The sequence below is a fragment of the Poecilia formosa genome, unplaced genomic scaffold (genome assembly GCF_000485575.1).
Source record: "Poecilia formosa unplaced genomic scaffold, Poecilia_formosa-5.1.2 Scaffold736, whole genome shotgun sequence".
Lineage (NCBI taxonomy): Eukaryota > Metazoa > Chordata > Actinopteri > Cyprinodontiformes > Poeciliidae > Poecilia > Poecilia formosa.
Window position 1 is genome coordinate 94,673 of NW_006800675.1, and position 16,098 is coordinate 110,770.

At 38.4% G+C, this 16,098-nt stretch overlaps 4 protein-coding genes across 4 annotated transcripts in view; 3 read left to right on the forward strand and 1 right to left on the reverse strand.

The window, feature by feature from the left end:
* The window catches only part of LOC103131271 (ladderlectin-like), a 12,934-nt gene extending 11,902 nt beyond the window's left edge, over positions 1–1,032 (forward strand). Inside the window, exons 3-6 of the mRNA XM_016666528.1 lie at positions 1–68; positions 454–588; positions 749–860; positions 968–1,032. Coding sequence (XP_016522014.1) covers positions 1–68; positions 454–588; positions 749–860; positions 968–1,032 — 380 coding nt within the window. The remainder of the gene's footprint in view (positions 69–453; positions 589–748; positions 861–967) is intronic.
* A 2,960-nt stretch (positions 1,033–3,992) lies between these two features.
* Positions 3,993–6,349, forward strand: LOC103131264 (galactose-specific lectin nattectin-like). The gene is made up of 9 exons (XM_016666527.1): positions 3,993–4,067; positions 4,543–4,569; positions 4,811–4,840; positions 4,943–4,984; positions 5,084–5,161; positions 5,284–5,393; positions 5,508–5,642; positions 5,872–5,986; positions 6,074–6,349. Exons 1-9 carry the CDS (start codon positions 4,007–4,009, stop codon positions 6,136–6,138), a joined length of 663 nt encoding a protein of 220 aa, XP_016522013.1. The 5' UTR covers positions 3,993–4,006; the 3' UTR covers positions 6,139–6,349.
* A 4,190-nt stretch (positions 6,350–10,539) lies between these two features.
* LOC103131265 (ladderlectin-like) lies at positions 10,540–12,211 on the forward strand. The gene is made up of 6 exons (XM_007542869.2): positions 10,540–10,642; positions 10,715–10,807; positions 11,152–11,252; positions 11,386–11,520; positions 11,607–11,718; positions 11,915–12,211. The coding sequence occupies exons 2-6, from the start codon at positions 10,747–10,749 to the stop codon at positions 11,992–11,994; spliced, it is 489 nt and encodes a 162-aa protein (XP_007542931.1). The 5' UTR covers positions 10,540–10,642; positions 10,715–10,746; the 3' UTR covers positions 11,995–12,211.
* A 924-nt stretch (positions 12,212–13,135) lies between these two features.
* On the reverse strand, positions 13,136–14,554 carry LOC103131272 (perlucin-like). Its single transcript, XM_007542875.2, has 4 exons — positions 14,443–14,554; positions 14,219–14,353; positions 14,026–14,143; positions 13,136–13,825 (listed from the first exon to the last, which is right to left on the reverse strand). The coding sequence occupies exons 2-4, from the start codon at positions 14,273–14,275 to the stop codon at positions 13,743–13,745; spliced, it is 258 nt and encodes an 85-aa protein (XP_007542937.2). The 5' UTR covers positions 14,276–14,353; positions 14,443–14,554; the 3' UTR covers positions 13,136–13,742.
* Positions 14,555–16,098: the final 1,544 nt, after the last annotated feature.

The window sequence follows — 16,098 nt, forward strand, 5'->3', positions numbered from 1 at the left end:
GTTGGACTTTATATCGATCTCGCTGTTTCCGCTACTTTTCTTATTCCTACACCTGGGCTCAGGCTGAGGTAACAAGATGTTTAACTGAGCAAACTATCGTTGACTTTTGTTTTTATACATTACGAATGTTTAACAAAGAAACAAATGATAGACGTCCAGAACAAAATAAACTAAATTAATGTGACAAAATGTCTGCTGTCCTGCTTTATGCACAAGAAAACTACCTATAAATTTAGGTTATATAAAGTAAAACACACTTTAACTCAAATAATAAGGACTTCGAGTCTTTCAGGTATTCAATGAAAACAGAAAAGCAACAGTTTTATTTTTATTTTGTCTAACTCCACTGATCAAATGCAGTTGAAGATTTTCCAGGACTTTAATGTTTAGCAGGGTTTTCTCCCCTCAGACTTTGTTTCTGAGTTTCTTCTTCTTTTCCGTTTTCCTCTCTAGAGGCTCTGTACTGTCTACGGTGGAAACCTGGCATCTGCACCAACCAACACTGAATATGATTGGCTGAGAAAGTTCATCAAGAGCAAGACTGGTTCATACAAAATGGTTTGGATTGGAGGTTCTGATGCTCAGAAGGTATTTCTAAGGAATCATTGCAATAACTTAATCTTTTGTATATGAAATAAATAAAAAAATGTTGCTAGTTGAAGGAAATTTTGTAACCTTAGCAGCATATTTATGAATTTCAAACATTCACGCTTTACTTCTTCTTTCTCCTTGTGCTACGTCCTTGTAGGAGCGTGTGTGGCTCTGGAGTGACGGCTCCCGCTTCTACTTCAGAGACTGGTGCAATTCAAGGCCTTCCAGCAGCACCTCTTACAACTGCTTGGCAATGAATTATAGCTCCAGTAAGCTAATCCTGAAATCACTTTATGACAGTTTCAGTAACTTAAACCATACACGGAGGATTGCCTTTATTGTGAAAATCATTGTATCACTTTGTTTGTGCTTGCAGGTTGCTATTGCGGGATTGACTACCCATGCAGCTACCGTTACCCGTTCGTCTGTGCTAGGAAATAAACACAGAACTGAAGGAACATCCAACGAAGACGTCTAACCAATCTGACTTTTCTTCACTTCTCCATCTGCTGTAACGCTACGAAATGAGTGACGCGACAAGATTCAGGAGGTGGATTTTCTCCTTGGTCATGTACCAAAGAGGAAACTGAATGTGTTGTGGAAAGAATGCTTTTACCTCAGCTTGACCTTCATCTCTTCTCTATAGCAAATTAAAGTTTCTGAAGCATCGAAACAAATTGGTTTTTGTGTATTTTTTATACCTTGAGTGACTTTGGAACACAACAAAATGTTTAACTCAATGAAGAAATGGCTGTATGTTAAGAATACAACAAACAAAGTTGCAGTGCATTATGGTGTGGAGGGTTCCACGAATCAGGTGGCAGCATTTTATAGCCAACAGTATGCAATATATGGAGACAACTCTAAAGCAATTTTAAATATTCTTAAATATTCATGCAAACCTTACTTTTAACAAACTTTCATTGTTCTAAATCTAATCAGTACTCATCTTTGCCTTTTTTTTAATCTTATGGACTTTGACTGGGCCATTCTAACACATGGATAAGTTTTGTTTCAAACCATTGTAGCCCTGGTTTTGTGTTTCGGGTTGTTGTCCTGCTGGAAACTGAACCTCTGCCCCAGTCTCAAGTCTTTCTCAGACTCAAACAGGTTTTCTTCCAACATTGCCCTGAATTCGGCTCCATCCATCTTCCCATTAACTCTGACCATCTTTCCTGTCCCTTCTGAGGAGCAGCAACCCCACAGCATGATACTGCCACTACCATATTTGGCAGTGGGGATGGTGTGCTCAGAGTGATGTGCAGCCTTTTGCATTTTGTCCAAAAAGTTACATTTTGTTCTGGTCTGACCAAAGCTCCTTCTTCCACATGTTTGCTGTGTCCAACATGGCTTCTGGCAAACTTCAGGACCTCTTATGGTTTTCTTCTTGCAACTCTTCTATAAAGACCACATCTGCTAGGGCTCCCAGTGACTCCTCGCCGCCACCTAGGCCTCCCAGTGACTTCTCGTCACCACCTAGGGCTCCCAGTGACTCCTCGTCAACACCTAGGGCTCCCAGTGACTCCTCGTCGCCTCCTAGTGCTCCCAGTGACTCCTCGTCGCCTCCTAGTGCTCCCAGTGACTCGTCGTCGCCTACTAGTGCTCCCAGTGATTCCTCGTCGCCACCTAGGGCTTCCCAGTGACTCCTCGTCGCCTCCTAGTGCTCCCAGTGACTCCTCGTCGCTACCTAGTGCTCCCAGTGACTCCTCGTCACCACCTAATGCTCCCAGTGATTCCTCGTCAACACCTAGGGCCCCCAGTGACTCCTCATCGCCTCCTAGTGCTCCCAGTGACTCCTCGTCGCCTCCTAGTGCTCCCAGTGACTCGTCGTCGCCTACTAGTGCTCCCAGTGACTCCTCGTCACCACCTAATGCTCCCAGTGATTCCTCGTCGCCACCTAGGGCTTCCCAGTGACTCCTCGTCGCCACCTAGGGCTCCCAGTGACTCCTCGTCGCCTCCTAGTGCTCCCAGTGACTAGGGCTCCCAGTGACTCCTCATCGCCACCTAGGCCTCCCAGTGACTCCTCGTCGCCTCCTAGTGCTCCCAGTGACTCCTCGTCGCCACCTAGGGTTCCCAGTGACTCCTCGTCACCTCCTGAGTCTCTCTGTGCAGTCCCCGAGCAGCCCCAGCTCTTCGTCCCTGAGACTCTGTGTGCTGTTCCCGAGTTCTGCCTTCCCGAGCTGCCAGCTATCATCCATGAACCAGAGCACATACCGGTACAGGCTGCCGGCGCTCCGGATCCATTAGCCAGCGCTCTGGGTTCTCCTTCTGGCCCTCTTCCGCCTCATCGTGGGTCCGTGCGGCTATCCTACCTTTGGCCTCCGCCACCATGGGTCCGCCTCTTGCACCGTTGCCGTCTCCTGGATTCGCCACCATGGGTGCGCCTCCTTTGTTGCGTGATGGACAATTCACGGCAGAACCTGCCCTGACCATTTTTGTTTATTTATGGCCTGAGTTTACAATGTTTCTTTACCTTGAAGTTTGGCCCCCCATCCTGCACCCCTCCGCCCACCCTGTTTGGGTTCTTCTGTGTTTTTGGATTTTTTGGGCCCTTGAAGGCGGGAGTATTGTGAGGATTTGAATTTTTTGTGTCTTTATGTTGGTTTCTGTGTCAGTTGAGTCTCCATGTTGTCCCGTCTACCCCTTGATTGATCCCAGCTGTGTCTTGTTTCCTTGATTATTCCCATGTATTTAATCCCACCTGTGTCTCTTGTTCATTGTCGGGTTCTTGTCTATTCTGTTTGTTGATTCTAAGTCGATGGCAGTTGCTACCAGTGTGAGAATCGTTGCCTCTTGCTCACCTGTGCTGCCTGGATTTTCGTGTTTTGTCATCATTAAACATAATTTCTCTCACTCCAACCTGGTTCCACCTCGTCAAGCTCACCATTCCATAACTACAAACTGTGACACATTTTTAACAATGGTGGAAACTTACTTTGAAATTAATGACCAATAGAGATTTAAACAGCAGTTTTGACAGTTAAAGAAGAAGCTGAATATTTGATTAGTTTCTTTTTAAACAAATTACACTGAACTGAAACAACGCCCAGGCTCATGTTGGGTGATAGTTTTGACAAATGTAATATAATACCATGTTTGGAATGAGCACAGGTTATTTAATATATTTATTTAGTCATGTGTGTGTGCATAATGATGATATGCATGGAGCTCGTTCCTGTTTGGCAGCCTGGCAGAAACACTATATAAGATTTGGTCTTGGATCTGTTCATCACTTCCAGAAAGGAAAGCCGAGGCTCCAGTCTGAAGCTCAACTAAAGGAAAGAAGGTGATTCCCATCCGGGCGTTGGTAGAATCAGATGTTACATTATATTAGACTAAGAATGGCTGGTTTACTGTAAGTTATTGTCTTTGACTGACTGTATTTCTTTGTTTCTAGGTGACGATTGTCTCCACCATGAAGCTGCTGACTGTGTCCGTCCTTCTCTTTGCCCTGCTGGCTCTGAGCTGTGCTGCTGGTACGTCTCTGTGAAGTAAAATGTTCAATCTACAAAGTAGCATTATTAGCATTAGCATTTGATGTCTTGATAAAAGTCAGTCTAATAGTTGCATGTTTTTAAGCCACACATTAAGTTTCTTGAACTAATAATGTTGATGTCTGTCACTTTATGCCATAAAAAGTTTATATGTTGTGTTTAATTTATCTTTTGAGCTCATTTATGTTTTAAAATAGCCCAACATAAAATATATTTGATACTTTTTGTTATTGTTGTTGGTTTAATGACCACTGTTGGCATGGCAACCGCAGCGTTTGGGTGTTTGTGCAGTCAGGTCTGATTAATCAAACAAGCCTCCATAAACCTAATGCAGTACTGAAGATCAGACTTAAACAGCCCTCGTTTAAAAATCCCTCAACACAAATGTCTGCTGTCATCAGACAGAAGAGCCGAGTGAATGAAGAGTAAAAACACTAACTCTGTTTAACCTCCACAGATTCCCAGGAGGAAACTGCCACCCAAGGTGAGCTTCATCCTAAAGAAATGTAGAAATTTTTCTGTGGCCTATGATTCCAAGTAATTTGCAGAATAAAATATATTCAGTTCTTCAGCTTGGGAAGCTAAAATAACAAGCTGCAATACTACTTGACCTGCTTCACATGCTAGCAGCCAGTGTTTACACAGCACAACACATTTTGTTAACCAAGAATTAATTTACGACTGAAATCTTCTGACTTTCTTTTAACTACATGAATCTTCTCCAGAACCTCAGGCTGAGGAGGCTGCTCCAGAAGGTGAGCTGGATTTGATTTATTGTTGAACAAGAAGTAGGAAACATGATAGAGTTTGTCCCAAAACATTTATTTAATGATGAGTTAATGTTTGTTTTTCTCCAGCTGTGGAAGAGGAATCTGAGGGGGCCACAGCAGCTCCAGAGGGTTTGTTGAAATAAAATCAACTTCAATTATTGTTACAGCATCCTTTCAAACTAATCAAGCTAAAAATATTAACTACCTAAAATTGTGTAATTGTTTTAGAAGAAGCAAAAGAAGAAGAACAGGTAGAAGGAGAAGAACAAGTAGAAGAAGAACCTGAAAGTGATGCTGACACATCAGGTAGGTCTTTATTTTCCTCAGTCAATTTTTATTGTAAAAGCAACAAACATGAAGGTTTTCTTGTAAAGTGGGTTTAAGGTTTTAATGAATGACTAACAGATTCCTGCCTGTGTTTCCTTCAGAACCAAGTCATGTGGTCAAGAGAGCGACGTCTTGCCCCAGCGGTTGGACTTTATATCGATCTCGCTGTTTCCGCTACTTTTCTTATTCCTACACCTGGGCTCAGGCTGAGGTAACAAGATGTTTAACTGAGCAAACTCTCGTTGATTTTTGTTTTGTTTATATAAAGTATTCATATTTTTTTTGTTTGAGTTTATTTTTCTTCTTCTCATTTTTCCCTCTGTAGAACTACTGTAGAGCACAAGGTGGAAACCTGGCAACCGCACCAACCAACAGTGAATATGATTGGCTGAGAAGCTTCATCTACAGCCAGGCTAACACATACAGATTGTCTTGGATTGGAGGTTCTGATTCTCAGCAGGTATGTCTAAGAAATCATTGCAATTATTTTTCTGCAGAATTTGTGAGACTTTGGAAAAGTTCTTCTTAATTTTTTGCCCATTTTTGACAAATTACCAGAAATTCATTAGTTAATAAATTAATTTAAAAAGTTGCTAGTTGAAGGAAATGTTTTCAACCCAACAGATTATTTATGGATTTCAAACATTCACCCTTTACTTCTTCTTGCTCCTTGTGCTTCGTCCTTGTAGGACCGCATCTGGTTCTGGAGTGACGGCTCACGATTCCAATTCAACGACTGGTGCAATTCAGGGCCTCCAAGCAGCGGCACTTACAACTGCCTGGCAGTGAATTATCCTATCTCCAGTAAGCTATTCCTGAAATCGCTATTAGTAACTTAAACCACACACAGAGGATTGCCTTTACTGTGAAAATCATTGTTTCTGCTTGCAGGTTGCTATTGTGGGATTGCCCGCCCATGCAACTACCGTTACCCGTTCGTCTGTGCCAAGAATTAAACTCAGAACTGAAGGAACATCCGACGAAGACGTTGAACGTCTAACTTCTCTCTCTCTGCTGTAACGCTATGAAATGAGTGACGCGACAAGATTCAGGAGGTGGATTTTCTCCTTGGTCATGTACCAAAGAGGAAACTGAATGTGCTGTGGAAAGAATGCTTTTACCTCAGCTTGACTTTCATCTTTTCTCTATTGCAAAATAAAGTTTCTGACAGAAACAAGTTGGTTTTGTGTATTTTTCATACCTTAAGTGACTTTGGAACACAACAAAATGTGTAACACAATGAAGGAAATAGCAGCATGTTAAGAAAACAAAACACATGGTTGCAGTGAGTTATGGTCTGGTTCCTAAGATGCCCCTTAGCCTGAATTGGTCACAAATAGTGTGGAGCGCTCTCTGCTGAGCTTCACTGGTAACTACATCTTTAAGTCACAGTTTCACGTCTTGTATAATAAACAACTAGACTCAAAATGCAACTCAATTCAGTCTTCATCAGAGTCCAGAACAGCATAAAAACCAAGCAACAACATAATTAACCAAAAACAGTTATCCTCAAATTTTATTATCAATTATTTGGCTTCAAAGGAAAGAAGAAAACATTTTATGTTAAAAATGTATTACCTAAGACATGACACATCAGGCTTATGTGGATTTGGATTTACTGTTGTATTAGAAATCAATTAGAAATCAATAAGGGACATCTTCTCTGATTAAACAGTTAAGATGTATATTAAGCCTATTGTTGGTGTCTTTTTAAAATTAATTAAAATAATGAACCCGTCTCTTGCAGTATCATAATGTGACCAATAGGAGTCAGTGTGGAGCGCTTTAACCTGAAACTTGTTTAAGGTACTGAGCCAACTGCAGTAAATTAATCTGCTCACAACTCATTTATTAAAGACCAACAGAAAACATGAAACATTCAAAAGATGCGTGATGAAGCCAGGCTTGTAAGCAGCCTCCACATTTTTGTTTCTTTTTAAATAAATGAGCCATGACGTGGCACCTACTGATGTAGCTTTTTGTTTAGCTTTACAGAAAAATTACAAATTTGTGAAACACCTTTTTCCTAAAATTAGTAGAAATTTGTTGTCATTTTGTGCAGTTTAGCTCTTGGCTGAGTTAGTTAAGGATTAAACCCACTATTGTGGGTGTTTTAAAGGAACACAGCACTGAAAAGAGAACTTACCCTGAAATCTTAAAGTTTATCACATAGACATTTTTATTCACAGATGCTTAAAGGTGCCACCTTCATCTGTTCAATTGTTTACAAGCTCAGACATGAAGCAACTTTCCAAACACTGTAGGAGGAAGGAGAAAAAGTGGACAAAGGGCCCGGTGTCACTACTGGAGCCAAAGTGCTGATCCTATCCGTCAAATATCATTCAAATAAAAGTTAAAGTAGCTCCATAAAAGTATCACCTAATGCACATACTTAAAATACTTAGGTATTGCAGTACTTACAAATGTGGATTTTTTTTTTACAATGCATCTCACACTTTAGTGAGATTATAGTCTAATCTAATTATGGACACTGGAGATAATGACATCGTCAAAGAAAAATGAGAGATTCTGAAAAATGATTTTAATCATCTTCTAACCTGAAATCCCAAAATGGAGGTGAATATGAGGGAACCACTACTGAGAGATACAGCAGATTGATTATTGATTAATGAATGGCTCAGTGAACTTTATGGACACATAGGATCTTCTGGGAAATGCTACCTCCTCTGCAGACATGATGGATTCGGCCTTAATCAATCTGGAACTAATCCTAATCCCTAATCTGAACCCATCATGTGGCAGAACAAGTGGCTCCACATTACAGCCACATATTTAAAAAAAGAGAGAATACCTTTTTGGAAGTACTTTAATTAAATTTAGTTAAACAAACATAACAGTTTAGATTGCAGAAATATGCCAGAGGTTCTGGTAGTTTTAGTTCAGCAGAGAAGGCCTTCATGTAAAACCACGAGTCACAATGACTGAAGATGTGGGTTTGTTAGCATGAAACCGAACATGACTCAGGCAAAACGAGATGAGATACGGTACGGTTCTGATACTTTAAAGAAGATACAAACAACAACTGCTAAAATGTGTTTTCTGCAAGACACACAAACACGAGGTCAACAGTGTTGTGACGTTTGGTGTCCAAGTCCATCTCTGGGCAAAAGCATTTCACAAAACAAACACAGGACAAACAACAGAGGAGTCGACTGCACGTGTATTAACTACTGCATGATACCAAAGCTATTGTGCAATGTATGTGCAACATTTCTGTCTTGTTCATTATTTCCTCTTGTGAGTCAAATAAAAATAATTCTGTTTAAAGAACTGTATGCAAACTGACAGTGACAAAAAGTGAGAAAAACTCTATTGGTCAATTTTACAAAAAGAACTAATAATACTAAATGCTTCTGTTGAATACGAGCTTTTCATGATGGGAACTCAGCCACATTTTAATGTAAAATATAAAATGATGACGTTGTGAACACAATTTTATGGAAACCATAATTATAATGATATTATTATTGCTAATAGATATACGATTTAAAAAAAAGAAAAGACTGGAGATAATCTTAATTGTGTCACTAGTTGGAAATCCAGGAGCAGAAGGAAGATAAGTGGGAGCATACATGTTCACATAAAAATAAAAACAATTAAAATGATGGAAACGGTGCAGCAGAAATTTTATGACATTAAGAGCTAATAACACAATACAGACAAAAAATGTGCAGCTTCATAAAATGTAAAGTAAGAAACATGCATAAAGTGTGGAGAACAAAAAAGTCTTTGTTTTGTAACATGAGAAAATATGAATAAGTTTTACAAGTTTCTGTAGAAAACGGCAGCAGATAATATGAGAGGGAGCATGCAGGTCTTTGATGATGCCAAGAAAGTCCCAGCTGCTTTGTTTGCCCCTTCAGATGAAACTACAAATATATTAAATTATGTAAGAGGAACAAAAGACAAGTGACATTTCAGTTCAAGATTAAAGGAGCAAAGCAGCAGGCTTTTTTCCCCTACCAACTATCAACATGTGTTTTGTTGTAAGATCAGTAGACATCGGGACGACAGTGCAGTGACCTTTGATCAAGTCCATGCCAGGAAAAAGCATTTCACAAAACAAAAAGAGGATCTCACAAAAGAGAAGTACATTTCACACCCACTAGCTTACTGGGTAACTTTTTTGCTTATTGCATAAGGCGCATTTTATCAAATCTATTGCACAATGCATGCAGGACATTTCTGTGTTGTTCATTACCTTCTCCTTTGGATCAAATAAAACATTTCCATTTAAGGATGTGCACTCAAGTCAAGAGAGAGAGAAAGAGAGAGAGAGAGACAGAGAGAGAGAGAGAGAGAGAGAGAGAGAGAGAGGCATCAAGGAGTGAGGGAGAGCAAATAGAGAAATAAGAAAGGATTATGTGAATAGTAACTAAAGAGCCCAGAAAAAATGCCAAAGAAATTAAAGTTTAACTTCAGGATTAAGGTTCGTCAGTGTCCAATTGCACCATCTGTCGCTGTTTGACTTCATGGGAGATAATCAAGTAAGAATGGAAAACAAAGGACTGACTCTTTGGTCAGATGAAACTAAACTTTATGACCACAGACTCAAAATGAAGCAGACCAAGGAAAAACTCTGTCCCGTTGAGAAACATGGAGGAGTGTTGGCTTTGGTCTGGGCTGCTTTGCTGCATCTTTAATCTGTTCAGGATTCAAATTTAATCTCAATAAAAGGCATTTTATAGTCTGACACCAGTTCTGGAGTCAGAAAGCTTGGCCTCCGTCACAGTCGCAGGCCTTCCAGCAGGATAATGACCTAAAACATGCAGCTGAAAACACCCAACCATCTAAAAGCAAAACAACGGACCATTCTGTAAATGCTACTGAACATCTGAACTGAAACACGTCGCCTGGAGAAGACAAACTTCAAACCTGAGATCTGTTTGGCCTGAATACCTGTGGAGTCACAGAAATCATTTGATTTGTATGAAGTTACAGGAACCATCGTTTGTTTCATTTAGTTTTAAATGATTCTTCTGAACTGCATTTCAAAAGCGATGCCTGATTGTCATTGGTTCATTTTTAGTACATTTTTATCCACCATGACTGTTATTGGGTTATTTCCATGACCGTTGTGGGATTTTGACACTTTTTTTTTTCATTAATTGAGGTTACCAAAACTGTGTATATGTGCATGAATAATAATAACAGACGTTTTCAAGTAAAAAAAAAAACAGGAATGTTTGTTTCTGATGAATCTCAGTAACTTTGAACTAATTTAAGTTATAAATTTGCTTTCTGAGGAAGAAACAAATGTTCCATAAATGACTGTTGAGTTGGACGCAGCATGATTAGCTCAGAAAACTCAGCCTGCATGTGGCCGCCCCTTTAATGCTTCTGTTTCCTCCTTTAAGATGTGATGTTAAGATAAATGTGCCTATAAAAGCTGATATCCCGTTCCTCCATCTGACCTGAAACTTTGATTCAGAGCTGAACGTAAGAAGCTGATTCTTCTATTTTGTTCCAAGTCCTTTTTACTTAACTTTCTCCTGTTATTCTGCTCCACAGAAGGTGATAATCACCCAACAGGACCTGCAGCCATGAGGATGCTGACTCTGCCTTTGCTTCTCTGTGGTTTGATGCTTCTGAGCAGCATAAACGGTCAGTAAGTGTGAGAAGAAAGAATCCTTTGAGTTGTGCAATTAAAATGACTTAACCTGCTGCCTAAAAGAAATTAAATGTCCTTTTTAACATTAAAAATATATCATTTATAGATAGAAATGGAAGTTCTGTTTCTAGATTGTTGGTGCACTTTCTACTTATGATTTAGTTACACCAGCTGAACCTGAGCTGACCAAAAAAGGCTTTTTATATCTCAAAAATGTACAGTTACAACCTTTACATGATAGTAGTGAAGATTAGTTTGATATTTTTCAGTGCAACATTCACTATTAGGTGAAATGGTATAATAGATAATGTTTGTTATATTTTTTTTCCCCACAAAGAGATCAATGGATTGAGAACTGAATGCCCGTCTGGCTGGACTCTAATCCAGGGACGCTGTTTCAAATATATTCCAAGACGTTTGACTTGGGGTAAAGCTGAGGTATGACTGGACAATGATTCGTGTTTAGGAACATGAAGCTGCCTTTACATGTTGCGTCTTCCTAAATAAAAGTAAATGCTTCATCAACATTGTTTTTCCAATAAACTGTTCTTTTTTTCCAATTGATTGGCAGAGAAATTGCATTTCCATGGGAGGAAACCTTGCATCTGTGCACAGTTCTGAAGAATACCATGAAATTCAGTCGCTCATTATGCGTGCCACTTATGCGATGAAGGTTACATGGATCGGCGGCTCTGATGCAACTGAGGTTAGCACTACCCGATATTACTCTATTCATCAGAACCTGCTCAACACAGACTCTGAGAGTCGTTCTCCTGATGCGTCTTGTTCCAGGAAGGTACTTGGTCTTGGAGTGATGGGAGCCTGATGACTTTTACAAACTGGTGTCCCGGAGAACCCAACAATGGTGGCTGGAATCAGGACTGCATGCAAATGAATTACTCAGGTAAAACTGTTCTTTCTTTTAATTAATAATTAAGGCACATCTTATAGATATCTGATCACATGCAAAAACATAAAATAAAGATTTATTTTATCTTTAGTGGTTTTCCTGAATAATTCCAATCTGAATACAGCTGTGACCTTAGAAAAGCTTCAGGCCTTTTTGGTATAAAACTGTTTTCTGTCTTTCTCACTTGCAGGAGAAAAGTGCTGGGACGATGACAGATGTTCAGTTTCCCTACCCTCTGTTTGCGTTTTGAAAAAAAGTAAGCGGAACTGAGCTGAAGACATGAAGAAGCTTCTTCGTTTTGCATCTTTTTATTTTCTATCTATGCTGCTTGAAAGATGATGCGGGGCAGCACATCGACAGAGGATCTCTGTCTTGCTTCTCATTCGATCAGGCCAAATGTACTGTAAGCTAACAGCTTTATGTACTTTTTTGCTGATTAAACTTCCCTTCTTGTTCTTTGCAAAATTAAACGGCAGGCATTAAAATACGCTGGTCTGGATGTGTTTTTGTTCGTGTGTAAAATGTTTTATTTTGAGCAGTCTGGGTCCTCAGCTGCAGCTTAGCCAAGATAACTTTATTTGTATTGTACATTTTAGCAATAAGCCAGATCAAAGTGCTTTACAATATGAAACCATAACACAATAAGCAAACACTGTAAAAAGTTTGAGGCATATTTAGTTGTCTCTACTAACTTCTTGTCTAAGTCAAAGAAATCATGCATCATTTATATTTTAAACTTAAAGGTGTGTGTTTTGTGAAAAAAATAATTGTGTTAACTCTTTGATGATTTGGTCATCTATCCAAGATATAAGATAAAATATTTAATGACATGTTTAACAGTCAGAAGGAGGCAGAGAACTGTGGCCAACTTAGAAACCTTTTCGCAATATTTAGCGACTTTTCAGTGCAGCATTTCAGCTTTTTGTGCAGATGTTGACTCTTGAGCCTGTGGAAGCATTTTTATGTTTTGGTTGTATTGTACCAGTTGCTGCAAATGGATCTTCTACCATATTTCCCAGGGAGCTTAGCAACATGTTTTTGTATCCTGCATTGCATCATCACTGACATGAACGTTTGTTAACTGGCCTCTGTGCCTTTCTACTGTTCAGTTTGGGTGTCATTTTCCAATCCAAAAACAGTAATAATATTATTTTATATTAATGCTATGCAAGTACCAAAATGCATTGTTAGATATCATGTTGAATCTAGTATTTAATTCTGCTTACTTGAAATGAGTGGTTACTTTAATTTGATAATGTGAGTAAAAACAAGACAGAAATGAGTTTTTGTTCAGCTAATTGAGGACGTCTTGGATTTATGATGTGAAATAATAATTTGGTTTAAGTTAATTTCTAGTTGATTTTATATCAATTACATACATTTTCAAAGCAGCTAGTAAACTTTCAGTGAAACCACTTTCAAATGTTTTAAAGTTAACAAACGAACAAACAAAAAACACATTGCATGAAAGTTGCAGTCCAAACCAGAACTAATCGATGTTCCAAATAATACACATTCAGAAAATCTCAGGGATATTCTTGCCACGGTTATTCATAATCTAGTGGAGTGAGTCATGTTTCAGATTGCATCTTTTCAAATGTGGAATTTGTTCATTTATTTCATCTTATACAAAAATAAAAAGGAGCTTCAGTCGTAGTGACTTTTTACAAGTAAGATCATTGAAATCATGCTTGAAGACAAAAAGAAAATAAATAAAATATAATTGCAATAATAAAAAAAATAAAGAGATGACAGCAGAAGATACTATTTCTATCTTGTGAAACAAGTCTGGTTTATCAAAGAGTCTGATGTTTATGACATCCATCATGAACAACAGGTTGGATGTTTGACTCATTTCATTCATTCCACATGTTTCCTTACAAGAGCAGCCGTACTGTAAAGCTGTAAAATAACATTTAGATTCTTCAGGTTATCCAAGAGGCTGATGAATCCTCAGTGTAAGAGCAGAAAAATCACCAACACACATTCTGCTCTGTTCGTCTTTCACACCATCCCTCTCATTGAGCGCAGGAGTTTATTCTTTTGGCACAGACAAATGGACGCACTTCATAACACTGCTGGTCATCCCAGCATGTTGAACCTGTTAGTAGCAACAGCAAAGGTCAGGAACATATTACATTAACAACATTTTGAAAATGGTGAAAGTATTAAAAAAAATCAATTTTGACCAAGCTAATTAGCATTATAGGTGGATTGTGAAAGTAAAAGTCAACTAGACATGTATGTTTTATATTAAAAGAACCAAAATAAAAAGTTAATAGGATATTATTTTGTATTTACCTCTGTCATTCATTTCCAAACAGTGTTGGTCTCCTCTGGATCCACCATTATTTGGCTCTCCAGGACACCAGTGGCTGAAGTGGAAAGGACTCCCATCACTCCACAACCAGGTTCCTACCTACAGTAAAAATGTAATTAACAACCTTTAATTTCATTGGCTGTCTGACAAATAATGTCTAGGAGCAAAAGTTACCTCTTCTGCATCAGAGCCTCCTATCCATATTGCTTTATACTCATTGGTTGCAGCCATTAACAGCCTTTGGATCTCATCGAACTCATCGATATTATGGACGGATGCAAGATTTGCTTGCAAAGACACACAGTTTTTCTACATTGGAGAAAAACAGAGCATGAGAATGACTCCGGAGATTAAAGAAGTACAAGATAATCCTAAATCTAGGAATAAACCACAGATACCTGAGCTGTAGCCCAAGTGACAGGTACAGAAAAGTAGCGTAAGCAGCGTCCGTTAAACTCAGACCATCCAGAAGAACAAGAACCTGAATGATGGATCTGGTTGTTCACTACTGTTGAAAACAAATATACTGTCAGGTAAACATGGTCAGATGAAATGACAGTCTGTTTTTCCATCATTTCCACCTCTTACCTGCTCCATACTTTAACTAACCAGACTAATTTTCATATTTGTTATATGTGTCACTGTTTGTGGCAGCTTTACCATAAAGGCCAAAGATTAATCAGTTCCTGCATGTTAAGATAATCATTTTATTTTTTCAGTTGAACATAAATGATGTTCAAAGCATTGATTAGGTTCTTAGGTCTCTTTATGTCATAAAGTGAAATGTTTCCACCAGAAAATGTGTTTTCAAATTCCCTAATCTGACGAGATTAGGAGTTAAAACATAAGATGTGCAGATTTCCTTAAACAATACAGAACAGAATGTCAGATCAAATGGGACAAAAAGTTTCGTCTCTTTGAGAATCTGCGAAACAAAACATTTTTTAACGACAATGTCTGATGTTATTTTGACACTTCTGAAATATTAAATCATAATTTAATTGTCTAACCAAAGTAAAAATTCCTGCTCATGCATACAGAGGATTGTTTGCTGCTTTAGCTTTAAAATGTTTTGGCCCAGATTAATTAAACTTCTTGCAATTTTTATTGTAGCAAGATAACCATACAGGTATTTTAGGATTCGTTTGTTTGAAAAACAAATAAATATGTTAAATACTTCAACATAGGTAGCTTAAACTCCTCTGTGCATGTGTGGTTTTCAGGAAATTACATTTTCTCTGATAAACTAGAGTATCTCTAATAAACCAGATGACATTAAGACAAGTACTGTGCTTCATCTTTAACATTTGTTTTAAACCAAATGTGTAACTTGTGTGCTCATGACTTTTGTAAGATGTCATTACAAATGTGAAGAAGACAAATTCACCTCTTGAAGTTGCATCCTGTTCTGCTGGTTCAACTGGTGCATCTAGAAAAAAATAGCAAGTAAAAATATCACATTATTTGTCATTTAATTGAAGATCAGACACAAGAGCAAGTTATTGTTAAAAAAACAATAGAAGAATGAAGCACTGACCTGTTAAATCAGTCTGTTTTAGAGCTGCTGCTTCAGGAAGGACTGCAGTTTGACACAAATTCAGTTTGTACTTGACTTTTTTCACAAACTTATATTTACAATTTACCACATTTAATTAAGAATTAACTAGAAATGCTGCAGAATTTTATATCATTACTTGCTTTTAACAGTTTTTAACATAGTTAAAAATTAACAGTGTTAAAAGCATAATTTTTAAAACAGTGTGGGTCAACTAAATTTGTTCAGCTACTACTATGATAATATTTAACTCACTCACCAACAGCTTGGCCTAAAACCAACAAGACGCAGTGAAGAAATGATAGAATCAGTGTCTTCATTGTGCAGTTTATGCAAGTGGAAGAAAATCACCTGAAACTAACAAAACTGGAACCTTTATTGACCTGAGAGCGATTTTCAAATCAATAATGCAGGAGAAGCTTTTTCCTTACCTCTGCACACCGAGAGGAGACCAGGACTTATATACTGTTAGTGCCAGGTGTCAAAACAGAAACTGAGG

Excerpts from the sequence above, each read along its gene's own strand:
- LOC103131272 (XM_007542875.2), bottom strand. The coding sequence starts at position 14,275 with ATGGCTGCAACCAATGAGTATAAAGCAATATGGATAGGAGGCTCTGAT. Across the intron at positions 14,144-14,218 it reads GAGGCTCTGATGCAGAAGAG|GTAGGAACCTGGTTGTGGAG; the intron begins GTAACTTTTGCT and ends TTTTTACTGTAG. Across the intron at positions 13,826-14,025 it reads TTTGGAAATGAATGACAGAG|GTTCAACATGCTGGGATGAC; the intron begins GTAAATACAAAA and ends TGCTACTAACAG.
- LOC103131265 (XM_007542869.2), top strand. The coding sequence starts at position 10,747 with ATGAGGATGCTGACTCTGCCTTTGCTTCTCTGTGGTTTGATGCTTCTG. Across the intron at positions 11,253-11,385 it reads TGACTTGGGGTAAAGCTGAG|AGAAATTGCATTTCCATGGG; the intron begins GTATGACTGGAC and ends ATTGATTGGCAG. Across the intron at positions 11,719-11,914 it reads CATGCAAATGAATTACTCAG|GAGAAAAGTGCTGGGACGAT; the intron begins GTAAAACTGTTC and ends TCTCACTTGCAG.
- LOC103131264 (XM_016666527.1), top strand. The coding sequence starts at position 4,007 with ATGAAGCTGCTGACTGTGTCCGTCCTTCTCTTTGCCCTGCTGGCTCTG. Across the intron at positions 4,570-4,810 it reads GGAGGAAACTGCCACCCAAG|AACCTCAGGCTGAGGAGGCT; the intron begins GTGAGCTTCATC and ends AATCTTCTCCAG. Across the intron at positions 5,394-5,507 it reads ACACCTGGGCTCAGGCTGAG|AACTACTGTAGAGCACAAGG; the intron begins GTAACAAGATGT and ends TTCCCTCTGTAG.